Source organism: Artemia franciscana, chromosome 19 (genome assembly GCF_032884065.1).
Source record: "Artemia franciscana chromosome 19, ASM3288406v1, whole genome shotgun sequence".
Taxonomy (NCBI): domain Eukaryota; kingdom Metazoa; phylum Arthropoda; class Branchiopoda; order Anostraca; family Artemiidae; genus Artemia; species Artemia franciscana.
In genome coordinates this window covers 4373161-4400428 of record NC_088881.1, presented here as the reverse complement: position 1 = coordinate 4400428, position 27268 = coordinate 4373161, and the positions used below count along the sequence as shown (strand labels likewise).

General features: G+C 35.7%; 1 protein-coding gene across 1 annotated transcript; it reads right to left on the bottom strand.

The window, feature by feature from the left end:
- Positions 1–13141: 13141 nt before the first annotated feature.
- LOC136039669 (uncharacterized abhydrolase domain-containing protein DDB_G0269086-like) lies at positions 13142–26263 on the bottom strand. The gene is made up of 7 exons (XM_065723567.1): positions 26117–26263; positions 23946–23999; positions 21837–21904; positions 18884–18935; positions 15880–16160; positions 14180–14453; positions 13142–13268 (listed from the first exon to the last, which is right to left on the bottom strand). The coding sequence occupies exons 2-7, from the start codon at positions 23977–23979 to the stop codon at positions 13222–13224; spliced, it is 756 nt and encodes a 251-aa protein (XP_065579639.1). The 5' UTR covers positions 23980–23999; positions 26117–26263; the 3' UTR covers positions 13142–13221.
- Between the last annotated feature and the right edge of the window lie 1005 nt (positions 26264–27268).

Genomic DNA, 27268 nt, shown 5'->3' with positions numbered 1-27268 from the left:
GCCAAAGGAAGGTGCACAAAGCAATATCCTCGACTTTTAGTACCCAACACAATTACCGGCAATGATGATTACCCACTATATAGAAAAAGATCTAGAATTGGATCGTGAACAAAGTTACAACACGAATGATCTATTGCCGTATGCAAAAAATAATATTTCTGAGTTAACGTCTGAGCAAAAAGACATTTATCATAAGAATAATGCATTGTGTAGATAACAATGTTGGAGAAATCTTTTTTTTTGATGCTCCAGGAGGTACTGGTAAAACATTTGTGATAAAATTGATTCTGGCATCAATTCGATCAAAAAATGACATAGCGTTGGCAATTGCGTCGTCCGGAATAGTCTCCACGTTGCTGCCTGGTGGAAGAACTGCTCATTCTGCTTTGAAATTGCCTCTGAATTTGCATTCTACAGAAACTCCCACATGCAATATTTCCAAATCATCTGGGATGGGTAAAGTATTGCAGTAATGCAAACTTATTATTTGGGACGAGTGCACAATGGCACAAAAAAAATCGCTCGAGGCTATGGAGCAATCATTACGAGATTTGCGAGGAAATTCGAAAACCTTTTGGCAGCACATTAATATTGCTTGCGGGAGATTTTAGGCAAACATTACCTATAATACCTAGATCAGCCCCTGCGGGCGAAATGAATGCTCGCCTGAAAAATTATAATTTATGGGCACGCGTAAAGACATTAAAATTTACTATAAATATGCGTGTCCGATTGCAAAACGATGACTCTGGTAAAATATTTCCAGATCAATTGCTGGCAATTGGAAATGGAAAGCTCCCAGTAGACTCTATTTCAGGACATGTACCAATACCTGCTGAATTCTGTAATTTAGTGACGTCCAAAAATTAATTGGCTGAAAAAGTGTTTCCGAATATTCTAATCAATTATAAAAATCATAAATGGATCAGTAGCACATTAATATTGCTTGCGGGAGATTTCAGGCAAACATTACCTATAATACCTAGATCAGCCCCTGCGGGCGAAATGAATGCTTGCCTGAAAAATTCTAATTTATGGGCACACGTAAAGACATTAAAATTTACTATAAATATGCGTGTCCGATTGCACAACAATAACTCTGGTAAAATATTTTCAGATGAATTGCTGGCAATTGGAAATGGAAAGCTCCCAGTAGACTCTATTTCAGGACATGTACCAATACCTGCTGAATTCTGTAATATAGTGACGTCCAAAAATTAATTGGCTGAAAAAGTGTTTCCGAATATTCTAACCAATTATAAAAATCATAAATGGATCAGTGAACGAGCGATATAGGCAGCCAAGAATAAAAAGACGTCCATGTAATCAACAATATTATTTTGACCAAGATTCGAGACCAGCAAGTAATTTACAAGTCAGTCGCCACAGTTCTGGAACCAAATGAAGCGGGTAATTATCCATCTGAATTTTTTAATTCTCTGGATCTCCCAGGGTGTCCACCACACGTGCTACAACTAAAAATGGGCTTACCAATAATACTGTTACGAAATAATAACCCACCAAAGCTTTGCAATGGCACGTGCCTTGCCGTAAAAAAAAAAAAAATGGAAAACGTAATTTTTTTCAAGGTTCAAGGTTCTTTTAATATAACCAATATATACAAAATATTAGGTAACTCAAGGCTGAGAGTATAGCTCGAATGCAATTGAGCTACCTTTAAGCAACACTAAATATGCACAAAATTAAAAATAAATAGTTCTCTAACCAATCTTGGCAGAAATAAATAAAAAACAAAAAACAAACAACAAAAAACAAATCCCGTGCCGTACGATACCATTTCCATCCTCCGCGCACCATTTTGAGACACAATTAAATTTACAACTTAAGACCAAGTGAGTCATAAGACATTTGGAGGCCTCATGCGCGAACCCCGGAGACCAGCCCAATACCTAAAAATAATAATAAACATCGTTAAAAAAAAAACATTTTTTCATATTATTTAGATTTATAACTTTCAATCAGCACTCTTTTCAACTTCCGTCTTATAGCATCTATGCTTACATTAAAATCAATCTCATTTTTCAATCTTTCCTAATGTAGAGGAATCAAATACCTCAGGCAAAAACGCGACCTCTCTGTAACTACCTTAGGAGTCCGCAGATTATATTTACCACGGGTTTCCACTTGTGAAGATGAAGGAGAAGAAATAAGACCCATCGATGCAAAATATCTGGGGAGCTTTTCTCGTTCAAGCTTAATCTTAAACATAACACTTAGAAATTGGATACTTTGCCGAACAGGAAGAATATTATGAAGTGAAAAAAGGGTCTCTGTTGTGGATTCTAAGGGGAGGTTTCATGGCGATGGCAGAAAAGGCTTAAGGATATGAACTGCTTTATTTTGGATAATCTGTAAAGGGGTAACATTACTTTTAAAAGTGTTCAAAAAAATAATAGATGCATAATCAAAATGGGATTGCACAAGGGCCTTTTGTTGCGCCTCAGGAAAAGTTAAGCTTCCTCAACTGACTGAACCACCAGAGCCATTGAATACTTTCCTTACTGGAAATACGTCTGAATCGAAGCGTTTCTTATCAAACATCAGGAAATATAAAGGTCATTTTATGCCTACTTTCAAAGTATAAGGGCAAATTTATCATAGAGGAGGCTCCCTTCTACCATTCTCAGGTGGGCATCAAAATTTTTGCAACTGTACTTCATCAGTGATAGCAATGCTGAATTGAATGCACGTTGCGGAATTTCTCCTGGCGTTGAAAGGACTATCGTTTCCCAGTTGCAACATCTTTTCCACAATAATGATAATTTAGTGTGTCTGTTAAAAACAGCAATCAATTTGATGCCTACTGATATGCATAAAATTGTTATTTCCGCTCACAAAACGCCTACTGCTGAACATGTGCGTAGACATAATGCTCCAGCTATCAACGGAGTGGCAATCGTTATGGTCAGTGATCAGTTCTTAACTAGAGGTATTATTCTTTATAGGCGAAACAATCAGTTGACAAGAATTGCTGAAACTAATCGATGCTACGATGCCCTTTAATATCCTATCATTTTTTGGGAGGGAGCCGACAGCCATCACTTTAATATTAAATCAATAAATCCAGCCACTAACAATGAAATGGATAAGAAATGCAACGCAATAAAACAAACTTCTCAAGCACTTGGGAATGCCTTCACCTAATCGTACTGCTGCTATTTCTACATGTGTAGAATTGGATCGTGAACAAAGTTACAACACGATTGATCAGTTGTTGTATGTACAAACAAAAATTTCTAAGTTAACGTCGGAACAAAAAGGCATTTATGATCAGATAATGCATTGTGTCGATAACGAAGTTGGAGAAATCTTCTTCTTGGATGTTCCAGGAGCCACTGGTAAACGTTTCTAATAAGATTGCTTCTGGCATCAATTCGATCCAAAAATGACATAGAGTTGGCCCTTGTGTCGTCTGGAATAGCCGCAACGTTGCTGCCTGGTGGGAGAACTGCTCATTGCACTTTGAAATTGCCTCTGAATATGCAAACTAAAGAAACTCCCACGTGCAACATTTCTAAATCATCTGGGATGGGTAAAGTATTGCAGCATTGAAAACTCAATGTTTGGGACGAGTGCACAATGCGTGTCCGATTGCAAAACGATGACTCTGGTGAAATATTTTCTGATCGATTCCTGGCAATTGGAAATGGAAAGCTCCCAGTAGACTCAATTTCAGGACGTATACAACTACCTGCTGAATTCTGTAATTTAGTGATGTCAAAAAATGAATTGGCTGAAAAGGTATTTCCGAATATTCTAACCAATTATAAAAATCATACATGGCTAAGTGAACGAGCGATTCTGGCAGCCAAGAATAAAGACGTCCACGAAATCCACAATTTGATTCTGAGTAAGATTCGAGTCATTTACAAGTCAGTCGACACAGTTCTGGAATCGAATGAAGCAGCTAACCATTTATCAGAACTTTTTAATTCGCTGGATCTCCCTGGGTTTCCACCACACGTGCTACAACTGAAAAATAGGTGTAACAATAATCATGTTGCGAAATATTAACCCACCAAAGCTTTGCAACGGCACGCGACTTGCCGTAAAAAAAAAGAAGGAACACGTAATAGAGGCAACAATCTTGACAGGGCCTTCCGAGGGTGAGGCTGTTCTTATTCCTCGTATTCCCATGATTCCAACGGATCTGTCTTTTCAATTTAAAAGATTGCAATTCCCAATTCAATTAGCATTTACAATCACCATCACAAAAACTCAAGGGCAATCATTAGAAAAATGCGGTATAGATCCTAATACGGATTGTTTTTTCCATGGACAATTATATTTTGCATGCTCAAGAGTCGGTAAACCAGACAATCCATTTATACGCACAGACAATGGGACTGCGAAGAATGTTGTATATCCACAAGTTTTACGCAGTTAAAAATTAGCACCTTGCATACGTGTGACTTTAGGGGAGGGGAGTAGGCTTGTGGCTCAGAGAAAAATTACCAAAAGAAAGCGTTTCGATGTATTAAAAGAACAACGCGAAACTAGGCTTGTAGCTGAAAGAGAAAGTAAAAAAGAATGAGTGTCGAGGAATTACCAAAGTATGATGATGATGATTTTATTAAGTGATTAAACCTTTACAAGTATTTTACTGCTAAATGTCTACAAACTAACACCACAAAGGAAGAAAAAAACAAACAATAGAATAAATGAAACTAATAAATGCTACAATCAAAGACAACAATCAGGTATAAATATAAAATATTAACATCAAACCAGTCTTCTAGTGGAATACAAAAATCTAATCAAGCAATTCCTTAATACTTTATCAGAAATTACTGAACTAAGACCAAATGGGAAACTAATTCCTAAAGAATGGAGTTCTAGTTCCATACCAAAACGTTGTAAGAAATAAACAGGACAGGTAAACAGGAAGTGGCTACAAGTTTCACTTTCACCACAAATGCACTCTCCGCTTCTAGCTTTTCCGATTTTACTTAAAAAATAATTTAACCGACAATGTCCTGTTATAATTTGCGATAGCTGGTGTGTAATATTCATTTTAGAAGCAGCTATTAAATGGTCTTTTGATGGAAAGAATTGTATTGGCCATGAACTCACTCTATTAGTGAAACCTTGATACCACTTTTCATAAAGAGCAATTTTCAGTTTACGTCTATCTAAGGGAAAGGGAGGTGAGCTATCATCGAATTGAACATCCAAATTTTTTTTTATAATCTCATCTGTGCATACATTGTGTGACCTTGTTCTTCTGGATATTGGCATGACTGGTTACCAGAGTATATCAGAGGAATTACCAGTTGTATATCCACAAGTTTTACGCAGTTAAAAATTAGCACCTTGCACACGTGTTGCTGAGGCACGTTGCGGAAAAAAAATAAAGAAGAAAAATAAAATAAAAAAAGAATAAAAAAAAAATAAAAAAAGGTAAACAACTAAAAAAAACTAAAAAGAAAAAAAACAGAAAAACTAAAAACACTAAAATACTAAAGAAAAAAAAACTAAAAAAGAAAAAAATTAAAAAACAAGGGATTACAAGAATTCAAAACCCTTAAAAAAGAAAACCAAAACTTGAAGCTTTGTAGATATCATTGTTAGAAATTGGGCTTGCTTTAATAATCAAATATCTTTGAAAAAACTGCAATAGAACCCAAGGGACAATGAGAATCCATATATAGAAACCTGCCGCGTGCCGTGCTGCAAACTATGCGCGGCACTGCAAATTATGCTAGTAATTCATAATTTGTTATCAAATTTGTCTGGTCCTACCGGCACCTTTTAGAAGAGACAGGTTTTTAGGATATAATCACACTTGTTCTTTCTTCGCTGTCTGCTTGTCCTTCAGCCTTCCTAGCCGCATGGCTTGGTGCGCTGAACTTAGGATCCTTTGTCCAAGAGGTTGAGGGTTCGAATCCTAGTGTACCCAATTATTTGGTTTGGAACGGAGGTCAGTGGCAAAACTCTGTAAGCTCAGCCAGAGCCGACCCAGCTCCAAATGGGAGCCTGGAGAAATCTGGGGAAGGTAAACAGGAAGGGTGTGCAAAAGCAAAGGATGGCTTGCCCTCATCCTCCCATTGCACTTCCTGGCTAAATAGCCTTGAGACGGAGATCAGCACCACCAGTTCGGACCTTAAGGGTCTAGTAACGCATCCTTTACCTTTTTTTTATGTGCTTGTCCTTCAGTTTGCTTTTTTTCTGGTGTGTCAGTCAATATTCTGGTTCTACCTCTTAAATTATTTCCATGACCTGTTGTCAGTGTCTCATCAGCCCTTGATAATGATCTAAGTCTGAGAAATTATTGAGAAACCAAACTATACTTTTAGCAGTGATAGTACTGGTATCTAAATCTGGTAATTATTAAGTATATTCATCTGCTCATCCCCCTATAAGAGCGCCCTGCAAGTAATTATAGAAGGAAAGAAAGCCACTTCCGAGAAAATATCACGAATGAAAGGATAAAAACTGGTATACCTGATAAATGAAATTATATTTCGAGGGAAAATAGCTTTCAAATATAGATCACAATAAAGCTCTGCCACCTTGTAAGTAGGTTTCTGTTTGCCCAGATTCAGATAAAGCCAGTTGTTCGTTCTTTTTTTGTTTTGTTCGAAGCCTTCAACATTCAAAGTTTGCGTCTTGTGTGACCAGAAGGTTCAAAAGGTAAGCATTGTGATGCCAATCCTCTTACACACGTCGAACAAACTGGGTATAAGTGGCTGTCATGGTTGTCTAGGAGAAAAACAATTGGGTTACTATTACCCGCTTTTTTTGTGAAGTCTTCTGTTGTTTGTAAGAACAGACCACTGTTTATCCATCTACTTGAGTGGGCTGGTTTTAATATGCTGCAAGGAGTGCTGCGTATCATTCGCTGCACAAAGTTCACCCTAGGGAACTCAGAATATTCCAATACCAATCTTTCTAACTCAGGACTAAACACTTGCTTTTTAGGGTCTTTTTTGTCAAATAAAGGGATATTTATCACTTTAAGAGCCGGTTCTGGGTGGTGGAGAAGGGAAATGATCAATAGCTATAGCTGCAATATAGCTGCTATAGCTGGTATATCATATAGCTATATAGCAGCATCTATTGATCTTTGAAATAGTCATTTAAGGTTACCCTTTTAATACCGAATTTTTCCACAGCTTTTCGCATAGTGATTTGTCAAAAGTGACGGATTTGGCTACATGCTTAATACATTCCATAATCGGGAAACTTGGCGTCTTACGACTATAACGTCTTGGCATAGGCGTGAATTTCTATTAAAGATTTCTGTTTAAGAAATAAAATAATTCTAATAGAGTCAGTGTGGAGATACACTTCAATACTATGCTACCTGTTAAAAAAAGAAAAAGAACATAAATACCGACAAACACCACACTGCTTTTATATATCAAACAAATACAACTGAAAAACAATCGAGACTTTTTTTCTAAGACAGTGGAAAGCAAGACAGTGAATTCCACTGTCTTGGAAAAAAAAATCCCTGTTGTTTCTAAGTTGTGTTCGTTTGAAAAAAAAAATATCCGACGAGCCAAAACCGAAGAAGCATGTGGGTGACAAGAACTTGTGAAACTTAAAATTAATTGCCTAAAGATTGAATATTAAGATTTTAAATTAATCCTTTGGGTTGACTAAGGCTCGATATATTAAGAAATAAGAAGAGAATATGTGTTAGTTTGAAAATTTCAAATTGCATAGGAAAATGAAGAAAAATTTCAAGAACCCTTATAGCTTTAATTTCTATTATCTGTTGAGGTTTAAACTTCTCTACTGCTAGGCAAAATAACATAGTGAATCATCATTTGGAGTGAAAATGCACATTATTGACCACAAGGGGGCTATACCAGATACTTCAGTAAAGTGGCCAAAATAACCACACTGTGACTGTAAACGATTGAATATGCGTCCTGAACAAACCAGAACAGGTGGCAGTGTTCTGGAAAAACAAGAAATAGTAACAAGAAAACAAGGAAACAAGAAAACAAGAAGTAACAAGGAAAAACAAGAAATTCCTAACTTGAAGCTACAAAGGATTGAAAAATGACGAAGCTTACCCCCAAGATTTCTTTTATTCATTTTTTTTTTAATCTTTAAACTAGTGGGTGAAATGAGCTGCTTTAATATATAGAAAAACATTGTTTTTCTCCTTCTTATCTTCTTATATTCTTATTAGTAGATGGCCATTGGGAAGCAAATGGCCTGTCCGGAGTAACCCCTTGTCAGGGATAACCCTGGTTTCCCTAGTAGTTGGAACAATAGTAATCATAGTAGTAGAACTAGTAAAGATAGCAGTAATAGTAATATTAGTTGTAGTGGTCAGTTGATCTTCCCCTTTAAGTGTTAAGTCTCCCCCTTTAATTGAAGTCTTCTTCAATTAGTTCTTCTTTTATCTAGTTATTCTATCTAGTTCTATTAGCTCTATTAGTTCTATTTGTTTCTTCTATTAGTTCAACTTTTTTTTCAATCTTTGGTCATATTTCACCTTCATACAACTACTACTACTACTAATGACAACTCACTGCAGCGCCAAGCCGCTTGAGGCCAACACAGCTACGCAAGCTCCTCTAGCAACCTAATCTATTCAAGGCCTCCCTTTTTACACCTTCCCAGGAAGTTCCCAATTCCTTTAAATCCTTATTTTTGACATCCTCCCAACCCAGACAAGGACGACCTGCTTTCCGTGTAGCCCCAGGTGGTTGGCCAAAAAGGACAATCTTCGGTAATCTGTCATCCTTCATCCGCAGAACGTGGCCTAGCCATCTCAACCTTTCTTTCATTATAGCCCTAAAAAGCGGGATTTAGCCACATTTTTCGTACAACCTACTGTTTGAAGTACGGTCAGTCAGCCGGGTACCAAGAACAATCCGTAGGCAATTTCTCTGGAAAATATCTAGTGAATTTTCATCTGCTTTTCGGAGCGCCCATGCTTCAGAGCCATATTTGACCACTGTAATCACTGTAACTTCCAATATTCTAATCTTGGTTTGCAGACTTACCTTTCTATTCTTCCAAACGTTTTTTAACTGTGAAAAAACACCCTGAGCCTTAGCTATTTTACTTTTAACATCTTCACTGCTCCCACCGTCTTTACTAATAATACTACCAAGGTAAGTGAGGCTGCCAACTTGATCAATATTTTTGTTATCAAACGTCACCTTTTCATCTTCACTTATTCCTGCCTTAGTGACTTAGTCTTCTTCATATTAATTTTCAAGCCTATTCTAGCACCCTGCACTCACAAAACCTCTAAAAATTCATTCATTTTGCTCACACTTTCATCTAATATGCTTAAATAATCAGCATAATCTAAGTTCAGGAGCTTTTTTCCTCCCCATTTGATTCCGTCGTCTCCAATTGCCTTTCCTGTGCTCCTTAAGACGAAGTCCATCAAAATGATCCATATAAACGGGGGTAGACTTATTATTTCACCTTCATAGACTTAGCATTATTTGTACAAGCATCATAGTAGTTGCGGTGATAGTAGGAGAAACAGTTGCAGTGTAAGTGTTGTATTAGTACTAGTAGTAGTAGCAGCAGCAACAGCGGTAGTAGCATGTGCATCCTGCCTTTTGGCCAGTTGAACATTCCTTTCATGATGCCTCAGAGGTTTCACCTTGAAATGGTAAGCCGTTCCAAAATTGTTTATGTGCGCTTTTGACCTTCTTTTGCCCTTAATATTTTAAGGCTTACAAGGTGTTGCTATTGAAGCAGTAGTTGGAGTAGTTTAGTAGCAGTAGTAGTGTAAGTAAAAGTGGTAGTGGTGTTAGCAGTGGCATGCATATATCACTTTTTTGTCATTTGATGTTCCCCTTTAGGTCATTTCTTAAAGATCCAACTTAATAGCCCTTTGAGTTTTGATTTAGTTTAAATTCCCTCTCAATATTCTTTAAAATTTTCTCCTTTAAACGCATAGCCTTAATTGTACTACTAGAATTTTTGAATATCAGTTCAATGAGCCCCCTCCAAAGTACATACGACCATCCTTTCTATAAGAACCTTATATGCCGCCGGGGCTTAGCACCCAGCCTTTGCCCTGAGAGATATGGGGTGATGTCAGAGTCTTGATGTAAGTTATACCCTGGGGGTATATATAGTTTTTATGGGATATGTGGTGGTATAAATTTCAGAAATGACTCATTTGATTTGAAATTGGAAGTTATAGTGCCCTTATTAAGATTTCTAGTTCCTTTTTCAGAGTCAAAAGTGATAGAATACAACTAACCTCCGCCCAACCTTACAACCCCTTTTTCACCAAACGCGTCTTATTGAACTTGTGCGAAAATCATTTTGTTCAAAATTGTCCCGAGAACATACAACAATGCCTCCAGGGTTGATACGTCTCCCCATAGCCATGTGGCACGGGTTGCAAGTTATATCTTGGAGGCATATAAGATTTTATGGAGTGGGAGGTCGTTTAGACTTCGGACGGGGCTAACTTGATTTTAAATTGTAATTTATAATGCCTCTATTATTAAGAGTCAAAGCAATATGAGAACAGCCACACCCTCCCCGTCTCCACACCTATCATATCTTAAAACACATTTAATCAGAATTTTCAGATAGCAATTTCGTTCAGTGCAGTTGAAGAGTCCATAAACTCTCTCTTTGAAGATGGCATCCACCCATAGAACTCAAAGCAAAGGTTCCAAGGAATATAAGATTTTGCATGGCTTTTGGATTTGATATAAAACCCCAGAGTCTGGGGGCAGGGCCTGTAAGTTATGCTCTGGGGAATATGAGATTTTATGAAAGCAATGGTTGTAAAAACTTAGACAAGTCTCTTTTGGTATAAAAGGGAAAGTTCTAGTCCCCTAGAACTTCTTACTTCCAGATTGGGCTCGTTTGACTTGAAAATGGAAGTTACATTTTCTACCCCTTAACACCCATCATTTTCTAAAACACATTCAATCAAAATTATGAGATAGCAATTTTGTTCAGCGTAGCTGAAGGGTCCTGAAACAAAGGCTTCGAAGATGACACCCCCCATAGCCCTCAGGGAAAACATTTTATTATAGGAGGGATTAAGAGTCCAAAAAATAGAACAACAAGTTTTTTGTCCTTGATCACTTTGGTACTCAAAGCCGTAAGCTTATGGGCTCAGAGGTGCTTAACATTCAAATAATATCCTGGTCACAGCCCCTCCCCCATTATTAGGCTAGTAAAAAGGCCTAAAATTATTTCCTCGATTGGCTTTATAATGACACTCCGTCCTTGGAATAAGGGAACCCCAACGCAGAAGCAAAATATGAAAAGATTCAGTTGCTCCAAAATCAAAAAAGGCCTGAAATAAGCCAAAGAAATTTCTCCACGATCGATTTTTATTGCAGCAGTTTCTGTAGAAACTAGGGAGGGGCTCGTTTGATTTGAAATTTAAAATTCTAATTCTTTTTGTATAACGTCTGATAAAAACTTTAGGGCAACCACCCTCCCTCTGTTGGATTTTCAAGTACTCGTTCCCCTTAATCTCTTCTGATATTGGGTGAAAATTTTGAGATATTTATTTTGTTCAGCAAAATTCAAATGTCTAATAAGTATACCTTCAGGGTCAACAAGCCTCCACAGTCTCGGGGCAATGATCATAAATTGCTTAAATATCCATTGTTTACATAAAGGGTATAGTTGAAAAGGTGGTCATGTGTAGTTTTGGTTTACCGATCAGCTAAGAGCTACGTATTTATCGTTAGAGCACCTATACTCTGAAGACGAAACACGCACCTGAGTGCGTTGAAGACACTATATACATTAGAGTTTTGTAATTATCTGGAGTGTTCCTGGAATGGCTCTGGGGACCAAGTTGAAACTTTCAAAAAACTTAGGAGAATTGAGGTAAATTAAAGCTGTCGAAATTTTACAAGTGCAAAATCTTGAGGACAGTTTAGGGTATTATATTCTACGGTAATGTTAGAGAAACAAGGGGGAGGACATGGCAAGAGGAATATAAATTATTGCGTTGGCGAAACGGTATAGAGTGAAAAATCTTTGTCTTCAATCCACAAAAACATTCTTGCGCTATAAGCTTCTACCGGACGCGTAATCTCTTCACAGTCAAACAGTAAAGCGCATTAATTAATTTTTTTTGTAAATGGAAAAGCAGTGTGGTCTAAGAAATTAATTATTTAAAGCGAATTAAAAGACACCAGGATTTTCAAGGTTGTCAAAAATGTTTATGTGCAATGTCTCTGAAACAGCTTAAGGTATCTAGTTAAGTTTTTCAGGGACCGCTTAGGTCCGCGGACCTTCAGGGACCGCTTCATGTACTTGTGAGAGAAGAAAGGAGAAAGATGGGGCTGAAGATTTTTTTCCCGATCCACCAAAGTTGTTTGGCACTTTTAGCTCCTACGGGATTTATATAATTCATGGGCAATTTATTGTTAGGGTCAATCGGAGATGCGTTGCCAAGATTTCAAAATTGTTTATCAACAACACAGTGGAATGGGCTTGTGGCGCTAAATTCAAACTTCCAGGGAGTGTTGCCATGTGGCAAACTGGGTGTGTAACTGTTGGGAGGAAAAATACAATTTATACTAAATAACACCAGATACATCCATGTTATCAAAATACCTTATTTGGAGCTTGTGCTCCAATTCTTAGTTTGTGTGGGAAAAGGAAAGGTGGAGGGTAGTTCCACTGTTGAAAGATTTTCTTGATTTGGGGGCCTTAGAATCTGCATAGTATAACAAGAAGATCAAAATACCCTAAATATTCCTTAGTTTGAAAGATGCAAAGGCAATGACCACTATTTATCTCCGGCGTGGGCAAATTTAGCCCACAAGAAGGGGTTCCGCATGATCTTCATGACATTCCACAAAAAAACAAAGAAAACGAAATACAAAAAAAATTAAAAGCGAGGATAATTTTCAGCCAGTGAATAAAACGAAAAGGATGAGGCGAGCATTGCGGCAACGATTTTCACCGAGCTGTCTTTAGCATTCAAAAAGAAGAAAGAAAAAAGAAAGAAGAAGAAAGAAAAAAGAAAGAAGAAGAAGGTAGAAATAAAAGGAGTAAAATCAAGTTTTTTTTTTTGCTTCCTAACTGAAATTCTTTTTTTAGCCAGAGATTTCACAGTTCGAACAGCTTACTGATTATCTAACAATGTACATTTCGATAAACATTTCGATAATAATTCGTTCTTTTCCACGCCAAAAAATTAACAATTAAACTGTATTTAAGAAAAATATAAAAACTCAAATCAACCATAACACAAAGTCGTTGAAACTCTTGTCACCATCAATGGCCATATCCTGCGCCTCCAGAACTAAAGCCATAGGATCCACCTAAAAAAAAGAAAAATGGACTGATTGTGGAAATTAAAAGTTTTAAAACCACTTTATTTTTTCTACACAAAATGAAAAAGATATCAGTATGAAGTATTTATATTCTCATAAAGTATTTCATTCAAAGTTTTTATATTCAGAATAGTATATCTACTAGAAGACAAGTGGTGATAATACTCCAAAGTTCAAAAAAGGGGATACTATTTTTGTAGAAAGATAAAGTGCCCTTGTGCTTCCACGGAAAAATTCTCCTGAGAATTATTTTACTTCTTTTATAAAAGGATAAAGGGTAACAATTCTCTCAAGCCATTGATCTTGCATAAAGTATTGAAATGATTTTTTAGATGCTGATGTTTTATAGGGAAAGGATGCTAGCCCGTCACCTAGACCTGTGCTAGGGGGGTTTGGATCCAAGGCCACTCATTCCCAAGCAGAGGATTAGTCCAGTCTGATACCATAGGGTAGGCCATTTTAGTGAAATTCTATTTAATTTTAACGTTTTCTTCTTCTTCTAGAAGGGCCCGTTTAGTTTATTTCTAAAATTGAACTACTGAGGAAATTATGTTTTGGCAGTCTACAATATATTTGTTATATACTCAAGCAAGTTACATGATGCATATTAACAAAATTGGATACTGAAAATTATTACTGATCCACTTGTATGTGTAATTTAGGGCTTGTTGCCAAATCCAGACATTAGGAAGTACATGAGGAAGTAGGACCGAGTTAAAACAGAAGGCAACCTGCCTCATTGACTTCTGGAAGGCCACGCTCGTAGGACTTGCAAAATCTAACAAGACCAACTTATTACCAAAATAATAGAGTTGAAATCCAACCATGGCCATTATTTCAAACTTCAATTCTAGCACACACAAAATTCTATCTGAACTACTTCTGTCAAAACAACTTACCAATAGCGTTTGACTGAGCTGCTGAGGCAGCTGATGCTGCTTTATTGGCAGCTTGTTGGGCTCCAGCCAAATCAGCAAGGGCTGCTTGTTGCTTGTTTGCTAAAGCTTGGGCATTTGCTGCTGCTTGTTGAGCCATCTGATTTTGGATGCCTTGGACATTCAAGACTGCCTGAAGCGTTGCTGCTGCTTGGCTAGCATGAGCCCGTGCTGCTGCAGCAGCTGAGGCAAGAGCTTGGGCTATCTGAATAGCCTGGACTTTTGAAGATTCAGCAGCCTAGAAATACAAGAATTAAATACATAAGAATATCATGCTCCCTTCTGATGACTCTGCTATGCTTTTTCAACAAATTTGTTTAATTCTTCTCTAAACACCATAGAATGAAGCTTTCGCACGAAAGCTTTATTCACAATTCATGCACAATTTAAGCACGAAAAGCTCAAATATTCGCAAAAACCATGACTAAGAACTCCACAAACCCATTTATTTTCTAACAATCGTTGAACTTTAGCACCGCCGACTTATCGATCGATGGTAAAAATGAAAAGTATGCCTGGGATAGTAAATACCAAGGACTATAGAAATGAAGCGGAAGAAACAATACGTAATTTCTTCTAAAATTAGAAGGTCTTTCGGAAATTCTATTTCTGAAACTGAAAGGATTGTTCTCCCCTCTCCCATGCTCCAGAATATTTAAGACTGCCGGTGAAATGATTCACAACTGCCTATAAGACTATATTTCCCTCTCTCTCATTGCATAAAAAGATATTTCAACTGATTAAAATACTTCTAGTTTCACGAGCTAACACCGATTAGCAAGAGCCTAGTGAATCAGGTAATGGATCTGGAGAAAGTGAATATCCGAGTAAATATTTTAGCAAACCCCAAAATCCCATATTTCCCTTGTGCATGGTCTGATCTCAAAAGGTGAAATGTCACTAGACTTGGCAATTTATCCCACTTTCAGAAAATAATTATAGCTCACGAGCCAGAGGCTAAGGGAGATTATGATAAAATCCAAAAGCTAAACAGACAGTCAAAACACTAAGTATAAATCCTTTAACAACCCAAAGAGATAGTAAAGCAACCTAAAAAACTACCCGGCACATACTCTTTAGCCAGAAACAGGGGAAGAAATGCTTTAGCAGTATTCTATTCAAGGATATGAACAAAATACTCAATTATTAGTTTAAATAATCACTGTTCGGACGCAACCAAATTCTGTTCACAGGTAAGATCACTTTGGACTGCAGATACAATTGGTCTTACCGCAGCTGAACCGAAATGTCTTAAATGGTCTTCTGGTCTTGTATCTAAAATGGTCTTACCAAAATGATAAACATTTCGATTAATGGAACTATCTCTGATGATTTAGTCTGAAGTAGATACTAAATTTTTTGGAGAATAGTTAAAATCAACAGCGATTAATCCTTTTTATAAATATTAGAGACGAAAATTATACAATTTTGGTGGAATTTATAGACTGTGGTAATGAGGGGTAAGTAAATATTTCCCCCTCTTTGTCTTTGGCTTGCGATGTGAGTTTAATAACATACTATACCAAGTATTTCGCAAGACACGATTATTTACCAAATACTGAAAAGAAAGTTCTTTTTGAACAAAATAAAACAAAATAAAAGTCAGGCTATAACATAACTTTGTCGACGGCTGTTCAAAACAACATCACTTCTTCTTAGCTTACCTGCACAGCAACTGATACTTGAGCAGCAAGTGAAGCTTCAGTTTGAGCAGCAGCCTGGGCAGCTTGTGCAGCCTGAGTAATTTGGGCTGCCTGATTCTGCTTAGCAGCAACTACAGCAGCTGCTTGCTGAGCTGCTTGAACGGCCTGAGCGGCTAAAGAAGCTGTTGCTTGTTGAGCAGCCTGAGCAGCTGCACTCAGCTGTGCTTGTTGAGCCGCTTTCGCCTGGTTTGCTGCTTGTTGAGCAATACCTGAGGCACCACCATAACCCCCAATGTGAACAGCTAAAAGAAAAAAATGAATTTGATCAAAAAGCTTAGAATTTCCATAAAGATGATAATTGCATCACTATGTTTCACAAATGCACAGTTGTCAGACAATTCACGACAATTGTCAGAGCTAAAGGACTAAAAGGATCTATAAAGTTGAAATGAATTTTTTTGCTCCTCTTTCATGATTACTGCCTCTGTCTACTTGCTGAATCTTCCATTTTACATTTTTTTTTTTTACTCTAATGATTTTGTCATTTTGACTTACAATTTTCAATCAAGCGCAATGGAAAGTCACACCAATTTTCCAACCAATGGAAGGGTATTTGAAATGCTCTCAAAAAGTACATTCTTGTAGGCCTACCCAGAAACTAGGTCTGTGAGAGAAGCTAAGATCTAATATTTTTAAAAAGTGAGTTTATAATTTAAAACAAATCTGTCAAGCAAAAAAGACAAATTGACGAAATCTTAGCAGTTACACAAATATGCATTTTAAAGTGAAAAATTAACAGCTTTTCCACATTTATCAAACAGTTCGTATTAGCGTAGTAGGGGGCACCTAGGCCCCCTCCCACGCTAATTATTTTACCAAAGTCAACGGATCGAAATTCGGAGATAGCCATTTTATTCAGCGTAGTCAAAAACCTTATAACTATGTCTTTGGGGACGACTTACTCCCCCACATTCCCCGTGGGAGGGGCAACAAGTTACAAACTTTGACCAGTGCTTGCATATAGTAATGGTTCTTGGGAAGTGTACAGGCGTTTTCAGGAGGATTTTTTTTTGGTTGGGGGGAGGGGTTGAGAAGAGGGGGATATACTGGGGGAACTTTCCATCGATAATTTGTCATGGGGGAAGAAAATTTCCATGAAGGGAGCGCAGGATTTACTAGCATTATTTAAAAAAAAACAATGAAAAAATAAATATGAAAAAGTTCTTTCAGCTGGAAGTAAGGAACAACATTAGAACTTAAAATAAACAGAAATTATTACCCATATGAGGGGCTCACCTCCTCCTAATACCTCGCTCTTTACGCTAAAGTATTTTTAGTAATTTCAACTATTTATTCTACGGCTTTTTTTATTCAGAAGTCATTCTTAATGAATTGGGACAAAATTTAAGCTTTAGTGTAAAGAGCGAGGTACTGACGAGGGGGCGAACACTTTCATATATGTAATACAAATATAAGAATACAAAAGTTCTTTACGTAAGCTAATTTATAAGTTACGTAAATCTTTTACTAATAAAAAGATTCGTAAAAAATTAAAAGTTCTAGTTGCCTTTTTAATTAGCCAAAAAATCGGAGGGCAACTAGGCTTCCTCCCCCACTCTTTTTTTCTCAAAATCATTCGATCAAAATTATGAGAAAGCCATTTAGCCCAAAAAAAATAAAATACAAATTTCGTTTTAATAATTCCTCTGCGGAGAGCCAAAATCAAAACATGCATTGATTCAAAAACGTTCAGAAATTAAATAAAAAAAACAGGTTTTTTTAACTGAAAGTAAGGAGCGACATTAAAACTTAAAACGAACAGAAATTACTTCGCATATGAAAGAGGCTGCTTGCTCATCAACGCCCCGCTCTTTACGCTAAAGTTTTTTACCGTTTTAAAAAGAAGAATTGAGAGAAAAAGTCAAACCTTAGCGCAAAGAGCGGGGCGTTGATGAGGAAGCAGCCTCTTTCGTATACGAAGTAATTTCTGTTCGTTTTAAGTTTTAATGTCGCTCCTTACTCTCAGTTAAAAAAACTTGTTTTTTTATTTAATTTAGCTTAAAATCAAAATAATTATAGAAAATTTATCGAAACATCAAGTTTCCTGTAGTATTTATGACATGGTTTTCTAAAAGAGATCTCTAGGAGGGAGAGGAGGAAGGGTCCATCTCCAGCATGCCCATATGTGGGACAGTAAAGAAACCACAAATAAATCATGAAAAATCTGTCTATTAAAAGAAATACATGTAACAGTTAGAGGAGTGTTAAATAGTGGGAAGTCGTTTGGAAAGACTTGGTGCAACAGTACAAGATTTTTTGACGTTTTCTAATTTGATTACCTATGATAATCTTCATTAGTGTAATTTTTTTTTAACTTTGGGAAAAATTTTGTTCCAAAATATCTGGATCTTTTGGACAGGATCGTTGGGTCTAGATTTAGACTACTGTGGCACAAACTCTGGATATCCCACTAGTACTTGTTTGTCATGAAGTATCTAGAAGCTGGAATTACAACAATTCGTCAGTACATTGGTGCAGTGGTACTCCTAGAATTTGGTCTCCCTTCCTTTTTATCGTTTTTCTTTTACGAGTTTAAATACAAGTAAAACTGTATAAAGGAAATATGCATTAACACCCCCCCCCCCACCGTAATGATCGTTTACAATACTCGCCACTTCTGTAGGCTACTATAATATTCAATTAATTGCAAGCTACTAAATTAATATCGATCTAGGCATTAAGGGCCTAAAGTACCGAAGACATAAGTATAAAAACAGTTTCTACCTCTGGGTCATCTTAGGTCTATTCATACCTAAAAACTATGATTTTATAAGATGTTTCATTTTAAATTATGTTCAAAATTATTGTAAATAAAAATACGACAAAATTATTACATGTTCTAAAATATTATAGATGTTTTAAAATAAAATGAAAAGCTTGTTTTAAAATTATGAGACTTTTAATGCAACGTTGGCACGTTGAACCATGAAAGTGATTTCCAAAGCGAAAAAAAGTAACTTAGTACCTGGTGCAGAAGCTCCATAGCCAATAGAGTTGCCTCCAAATCCACGTTTGTCCTGTAAATTAAAATATTTTTCAGGGTCTTGCTTTAAAGTGGTTTCAATCTAGTGGAAGCCCAAACGAATATGATGACTAAAATCAAATGGTAACTCAATACACCCTTCTTGGGTATGAAACTATAGATTCCAAAACTGGTGACTATACATGCTTAAAATTAGTTCAATTATTAATTAATAATTAACTAATTTAATGCTAAAAATGCTATAGCCAGCCCTAGCTGGGTTTGTTTCTGCCAATTCGTCAGTAAAATCAAATTTGAATAATGATTTTACAAAATCACAATTCAAAAAATCACAATTTACAAAAAATCACAATAGCCAGCCCTAGCTGGGTTTGTTTCTGCCAATTCGTCAGTAAAATCAAATTTGAATAATGATTTTACGAAAATCACAATTCAAAAAATCACAATTTACAAAAAATCACAATAGCCAGCCCTAGCTGGGTTTGTTTCTGCCAATTCGTCAGTAAAATCAAATTTAAATAATGATTTTACGAAAATCACAATTAGGTATGCGTCAGTTCAACTTGAGAAACACAATCTGTAAAATGAGCCAAACAGAGCTAATTTGGTCTAATGATTTTTGCCGTTTAGGCCATCATGATCAAGTGAATTGGGATGATCCAGCCCACTATTACACTTCATGGCTGAAGGGTCATGAAACAGAGCCACCGGCACCACCGGTAAGGACTGTGAAGTCCAATGCCATGCCCCTCACCTTTATCTTTGGTATGATCAAAGATAAACTGGTAACAGTAATCCTTAATACTAATGTATGATCAAGCTAGCTTGATCAAGAACAATGGGGAGATCCAGTCCCTCATTATACTTCCTGGCTGAAGGGCCATGAAACTATGATCAGCACCGCCGGTAAGGACTGTGAATCCAATGGTGTTTTCTAACCCTTTTTCTTAAGTATGATTTCTTTCTTCCAAACTAGCCTTCTAACTGCTCCAAGTGAAATGGTACCTGTACAAAATTCTAACGTAAACATGCTATAAGCAATCCGTTGAGGCAGAAAAGGGCTAAAGGCTAGATTTATGCTTATTGGTGTCTTTTATTCTGTTCTTCCGTACAAAGATTCTGTTCTAAATATAAAGCGTGACTCCAGATTAACGGTGAAATCTGGCGGCGATATTTTGCAAAATCTGGCCTCTATTGAATTGGCAAATGAATTTACTGAAAACGTTATGCTACATAGAGCATAAGCGAAGTAATAAAAAAAATAATAAGAGCAAGGCAAAGACAAGCTAATATACATATTTCAAAACAAGTAAACAATATTACCTACAAAGCTTTTGTGGAAATGAAAGCATCAAAATAAAAATGTATCCTAACAAATACAGAAATATCGGAAAAGCTATAGTGGTTTTTGATACACAGATAGGGCCTCTTTAGATCTAGTCTTGGCAGCAATCACAGACAAATGTATGCAACATCGTCTAATTTTTATACGCCTGTCATATCGGTACCAAAAAAAATTTAAAAGTATTCAAAAATGGGTATACTGATCGCTAATTTCGATGGCACCAAAAACCAATATCTGACTAAAAGCGAAATACTGTCATGGTAAGTTAAGAAAGTTTAAAATTGGTCCTAGATTATAAAGCTAACTTAGGTAGAAAAGGTTAAATTTCGTCATACGGAAAGGATTAAGTGACGCTGTAAAGTGAAATTTGTCTAGTGTGTATGACAGAAGTAAAATCTTACGGGTTCTTATAAAATTATTAATTTTCATGCCTAAAAAATTTTATTCTTAGTAAATTTGTGCAATGATTAAATAGGTTTATTTATTTATTTTAAAGCCAGAGAAAAACATTTTTCAACTACAATCTGGAAAAAAACTGCAAAAAACTGCTGAATGTTTGCCGTAGGAAGGCATTTTTCCATTGGGTGGGCGTGAAATTCACTTGTCAAAGGAAAATTCAAAGTCTAAACTGAAGTTTTGATAACCCTATAACTATAAAACCAATTCCACACAAATAAATATTACACCCAAATTTGGGGAGAGAAGGAAGAAATCTCGCTCTTTACACTAAATCTTTAATTTTGTTCCAATTGTTTAAGATTGATCCCTGAATCACAAAGGCTGTAGAACAAATAGTTGAAATTACTAAAAATACGTTAGTGTAAAGAGCGAGGTATTTAGGAAGAGATGAGCCCCCCATATACGTAATAATCTATGTTCGTTTTAAGTTTTAATGCTGGTCCTTTCTTTCAGTGGAAAAAACTTTTTCATATTTATTTTGTCATTGTCTTTTGTTTTTTAATGATGCTAGAAAATCCTGCACCCCGTTCATGGAGTTTCTCCTCTCCCATGATGAATTCCTCCAAGGGAAGATCCTCCTACGTAGCCCCAATTTTTGGGTCACTTAAAAAGAACGCTAGAACTTTCAATTTCCGTTAGAATGAGCCCTCACACGACATTCTAGGACCACTTGGTCGATACGATCACCCCTGGGGAAAAAACCCAAACAAACAAACAAATAAACATGCACCCGTGATCGGTCTTCTGGCAAAAAAAAATATTAAGTTCCATTTTTTAGGTAGCTAGGAGCTTGAAACTTCTACAGGAGGGTTCTCTATACGCTGAATGCGATGGTGTGATTTTCATTAAGATCCTATAATTTTTAGGGGGTTTTTCCCCTGTTTTCCAAAACAAGGCAAATTTTCCCAGGCTCTTAACTTTTGAAGAGTAAGACTAAATTTAATGAAACTTATATATTTAAAATCATCATAAAAATCTGATTTTTTTTATGTATCTATTAGTATCAAAAATCCGTTTTTTTAGAGTTCCGTTTACTATTGAGCTGGGTCGCTTCTTACTACAATTCGTTACCACGAACTGTTTGACTAATCAATATGACTACCGCTGATACTAATAACAACTTTGACTTACTATTATTTTGTTTGCTGACTTAACATCATCGGTTGCAGTGGAATTTTCAGCAGCAGCAATGCAGGCAACTAAAATAAAAAATCAGATGAGATTACTGTCATGTTAAGTTCAGAAAGCAGAACTATGATAAAAGAAATGATCAAATTTGTCGAATAAAATGACCAATTGTTCATGACAACAAGTGGTCAAATGACAAAATGACCAAGTCGAGCAAAGTTGTCGCATGAATTTTAGCCGGTATATCTGACTAAAAGCGAAATACTGTCATGGTAAGTTAAGAAAGTTTAAAATTGGTCCTAGATTATAAAGCTAACTTAGGTAGAAAATGTTAAATTTCGTCATACGGAAAGGATTAAGTGACGCTGTAAAGTGAAATTTGTCTAGTGTGTATGACAGAAGTAAAATCTCATGTTTATCTTATAAAATTATTAATTTTAATGCATAAAGAATTTTATTCTTAGTAAATTTGCGCAATGATTAAACAGGTAAATTTATTTATTTTAAAGCCAGAGAAAAACATTTTTCAACTACAATCTGGAAAAAAAACTGCAAAATGTTTGCCGTAGGAAGGCATTTTTCCATTGGGTGGGCGTGAAATTCACTTGTCAAAGGAAAATTCAAAGTCTAAACTGAAGTTTTGATAACCCTATAACTATAAAACCAATTCCACACAAATAAATATTACACCCAAATTTGGGGAGAGAAGGAAGAAATAGCACAGTGAATTGATATTGATGAAACTGACTATACTGACTAAAAAGTCAGTCCTGAAACCCTATAACCGACTAAAAGTCAGTTTTAATAGCCTTGATGCTTAGTTTTAACGCTTAGATTTATCTAATACCAGACCAATTCATAAGAAAATTCAGCTAGATTCTTAAGCTACAAATCTGTATTTATTGGAAGCTTTTGTGATTAATTTTGATTCCATACATATTTGTTCTTGGGCTACACACACAAATTAAGAAGAAACTAAGGCTTGCAAATAAGAAACCTTGACCATACGGTGACAATTTACTATCTCAGTTAGTTAGAATTAGCCAATTAAATAAATTTTATTATGAGTGGGTTCAATACTAGCCAAGAGTCCGTTTCAGATGGCAGTTATTTGACTAAATATAGTCAGTTATTTATTATTATTTACTTTCCAAATGCCAAGTAATAGAAATATTGGTCACTTCTTTACATTACAAAGTTGGAAACAACAATAATTTTAACACCATTTTCTTAATAGGGGTACATAGGGGGTAAAGTAATGTATATTAATAGGGGGTAAAGTTTGAAATAATGAGCAATGCCAGGATGAATGTAACAGCAAATAACTAATCATAATTAATGATGGTTGGTTCTTTGAGAGAACCCCATTACTGTAATTAGGCCTCAAGACAAATGAAACTATTGCCTTACTGTTTCATCTTGCAGCAAAAGTCTCCTAGTTTGTGACCCAACCCCAATTTGTTGCCAATCCTAGGTTTTGTTACCAACACCAGACTTTGGTATTTTCAAAATCTAAGTATATTATTGCAAAAAAATTTATTGACCAGATGGGCTAACCTCTGCTGATTAGATCATCTTCATTGGTTCATCCTATGAGCTTCTGCGCCTGTAAAAGAAACCCAAATTTTCAAAATAACGAGGATTTTACAAGCAATCCCCTCCCCGCTGTTTCACTGTGGGTACACGATCTTGAGCTTTACTGAATCAACACATCCTCAAGTAAATCTTAGATCCATTCAATGTACTGTATACTGTTCCAGCCAGTCATTTGAACGAGGACTTGTTATACCATAATATAAAGAGGGACATTTGTTACTAATTGTTTAACCTAAGATATGACTTTTCATTTGATGAAACCATGAATTCCTTGTTGAGCAATCACATGAGCTCTATGAGAATTGAAACTTAATGAGGCGAATGAATTTATTTCATTTAGAAATAACTTTAATAACTAATTTGACAACTTTTATAACTTTAAACATTGTTTGTACTAATTTAATAGCTTTAATAATTAATTTTAAAAACAACTGAAATTATCCGTTTGATTTCAGTTTCTTAATCAGAATAAAATGCAAAAATTTATCTAATGTAATAAAAAAAAACGATACTTACCCAATGCAAGTCCAAGAATCATAGTTTTGATCATGGTCAGTAGATTCACAATACCTAAAAAAAATATATATATAAAAAAAAAAAAATATGAACAATATAAAGGATCAACTATAAAGAATATAATATGATATATAGAATGTATATGAGGAATATAAACTACTGAATATTGTAATTTGAAAATTCTTTGAAGGCAAGTGTGCAGACATTTGGGAGGTGCAGTATCTTTGGAGCCCATGTTTTTAAAAAGATGAAGAGTAGTCAGAAACAACGCACTAGCGTTAGAAAAGTAAAATTTCTCTTTTTTGAAAATCTTGACGGCACAACTTGTAATATTTTAAGAAAATCATAAATAACACGCATTTATAGGGAGAGGTCTCTGAGGATGAGAGCAACAAGAGGGCAGTGCCTACTCATCCAAAAAGTCTTAGTATTTCAACTAACGAGATCCTGAAAAGTGACTGTGAAACTGTCTCGTGACAGAACAGTATTTCTTATCTCCCCTAGATATCTGAAGGCCCATCCTATAAAAATAATATTTGCTATTCTAATAGCACTGATAGCACTGAATAGCACTGTTCTAATAGCACTGTTCTAATAGCACTGCAAACGTGCGTGGAGCTGCAGTAACCTGGAGTATTCTGTACATTTGAATAAGCACTTTCAGAAAGTTCAAACCAATGAAACCATTATATAGTTTTCCAAAAGCGGTGTGTCATTTAGAAACTAGCCTAGATACTTTGTCGGAGGGGGGGGGGGGGGACATAAACTGTTATGATATATTTAGGGTGCCCAGCTACCAGTGTTAATTAGCAAGTATCTCTTAAAATTTACCTCCCTGAAAATTTCTCCACGCCTTCTCATAGAACTAAGAAGCTCACAGAAAGAATATCAATGGGAGAGAAAACAGATCCTTAAAAGAGCTACTACCTCTTCTAAATTATCTAGCCGGTAAAAGTAGTAAAAAAAAACTGTACTAGAGAGTTCGGAAGGAGCCAGTCCCTACTAGCAACGCATGCAGCACCAAGCCGCCTGAGTCTAACACAGCTAAGTATACTTCTAATCCATCCCAATATGTTCAAAGCCTCCCTCTATACACGCTCCCAAGAAGCTCCCATTTCTCTTAAATCTTTCTTTAGTACATTTTCCCACCCTATTCGGGGACGACCTGTTGTTAGTTAGGAATGATATTTTGTAATATGTCATCTTTCATCCGGTGAACGTGTCTTACTCATCTATCTCTTATTATAGTCCTAGAAAGCGGGACTGGACACATTTTCGTGTAGCTTACTCTTGGAGCTATTGTCTGTCAGATAGGTACCCAGAACAATCCGTAGGCAATTTCTCTGTGAAACATCTATCAAATCCTTCCTTGTGTTTCGGAGAACCCATGCTTCAGAGCCATACCTGGCCACTGTTATCACAGTAGCTCGATATTGTAATCTTGGTTCGCCGAGTTATCTTGCTATTCTTCCAAGCTTTTTCCGACGGTAAAAAAAATACCCTGAGTTTTGGCTATTCTGCTTCTAACATCTTCATTTGCCCACTGTCTTTGATAATGATACTACCTAATTATGTGCTGGCTACTTAATTAGATATTTGCGAGGTCTCAAGTAAAATAGATGTAATTTACTGTCTGTCCAAAACAAAACCAAATACCAAATGCATCCAGAGCAGCTTTACTACTTTTGTAAACTTAAAGTACCGAGAACAACAAAATATTACCCCCTAGACTCCTCTTAGGTCTCTTCATATCTGAAAACCACCATTTTCTAACATTTGTCTTTTATTTGTCACTAAGTTATAAAATGAAGAAAAAATAAAACTGCATAAATGCATATGGAGGTCTTTTTCACTGTGGAACTGAAATAGCAACTATTTTCCTCTTTTATATATATATATATATATATATATATATATATATATATATATATATATATATATATATATATATATATATATATATTAAACCCTTAGAGTTATTATATATATATTATATATATATATTTTAAACCCTTAGAGTTATTAATACTAAAAGAAGTGTATTAGTTACTAAGGTTTATTTAGTAGTAATACTAAAAATAGCTATTAAATCACTGAGCTATTGATTATTATTAATGATAGAAGATTTGCTTTTTTTAAAAACAGTTTTTGCTAGTTTTTTGGGTACTTACCAAGCTTCCTAATAAAATAGATATAATTTGCTATCCTATCGCAGCAAAACCAAACACAAAAATATCCTAACTAGCTTTAGAACCTTTGAAAGCTTGAAATTCGAATGATTTTGTTGAACAGATTCAGCGAAATATGTACTAAGTCAAATTGATTACTGGAATAAACTGCAGGAACAAAAACTTTTGTTTTCTCTTTCATAGGATAATTTCATGCCCCTGGTTAATAACAAAAGATAAAATCATTAAATTAAATAACAATGAAAAAGGACATTTTGTCCGCATTAAAAAGAATAAGCACTACCCTTGAAAATTAAATATAGTTTTATATTTCCAACGGTGCATTATTGGTAATATTTAAATCATTTTCTTTTAGTTCTGTCACTAGTTGTGTTTTGACGAAAAAAAGACCTCGCAACGGGGTTTTTTAGAAAAAACTTGGGTGTTAATAATAATGTAAAGAAGCTGTAATGACCATGAGAAAATAATTACAAAACGGTTTGCAGTGTAAGACGGGGAAAACGAGACACAAAATAAGAGAAGATTTATGTAAAGAATTGACCATTATCATCAAAGAAACAATTTCCGTTGTTTAAATGAAGGAATCTACAGAATGCCCTTGCTAGCTAGAACTACCAACAGCAGGCTGATATAGGACCATAATTATAGATTTACAAATGGTAACTAAAACCACAATTGTTTGTGTTGGTGAAAACTAACACAGCCATATATATCTTTAAAAACTAAGAAAATTTGAGAATTCAAATTTTAATAGAATAGACCCCCTCCCATGTAGTTTTGCAGTTTCTGGTAATAGATGGTGCCAAACTAAAAAAAAAAACCTTGTAAAAAAAAATCTGCAAAAATAAGCTAAAAAAATATGACACCCAAAAGCTTAAGAAAGTGTAAATTTCTTTTGAAGGCATAATTGTCTTGGGGTGTCAATATGTTGTTAATATTTGACTTTTTACGGAAGTTTCTCCATGGGGGAATGTTCTGCAGGAAAAACTTCCATCGAAGGGCAGGAGGTCAGAGATAAATTTTCCACAGAGAGTGGATTTCCCTCATGATTTGATGAAATCATCGGAAAATAGATATATAAAAATACAAATGAAAGTAGACCAAGGGGAAATTTCCCGGCGGAGTTTTCCACAG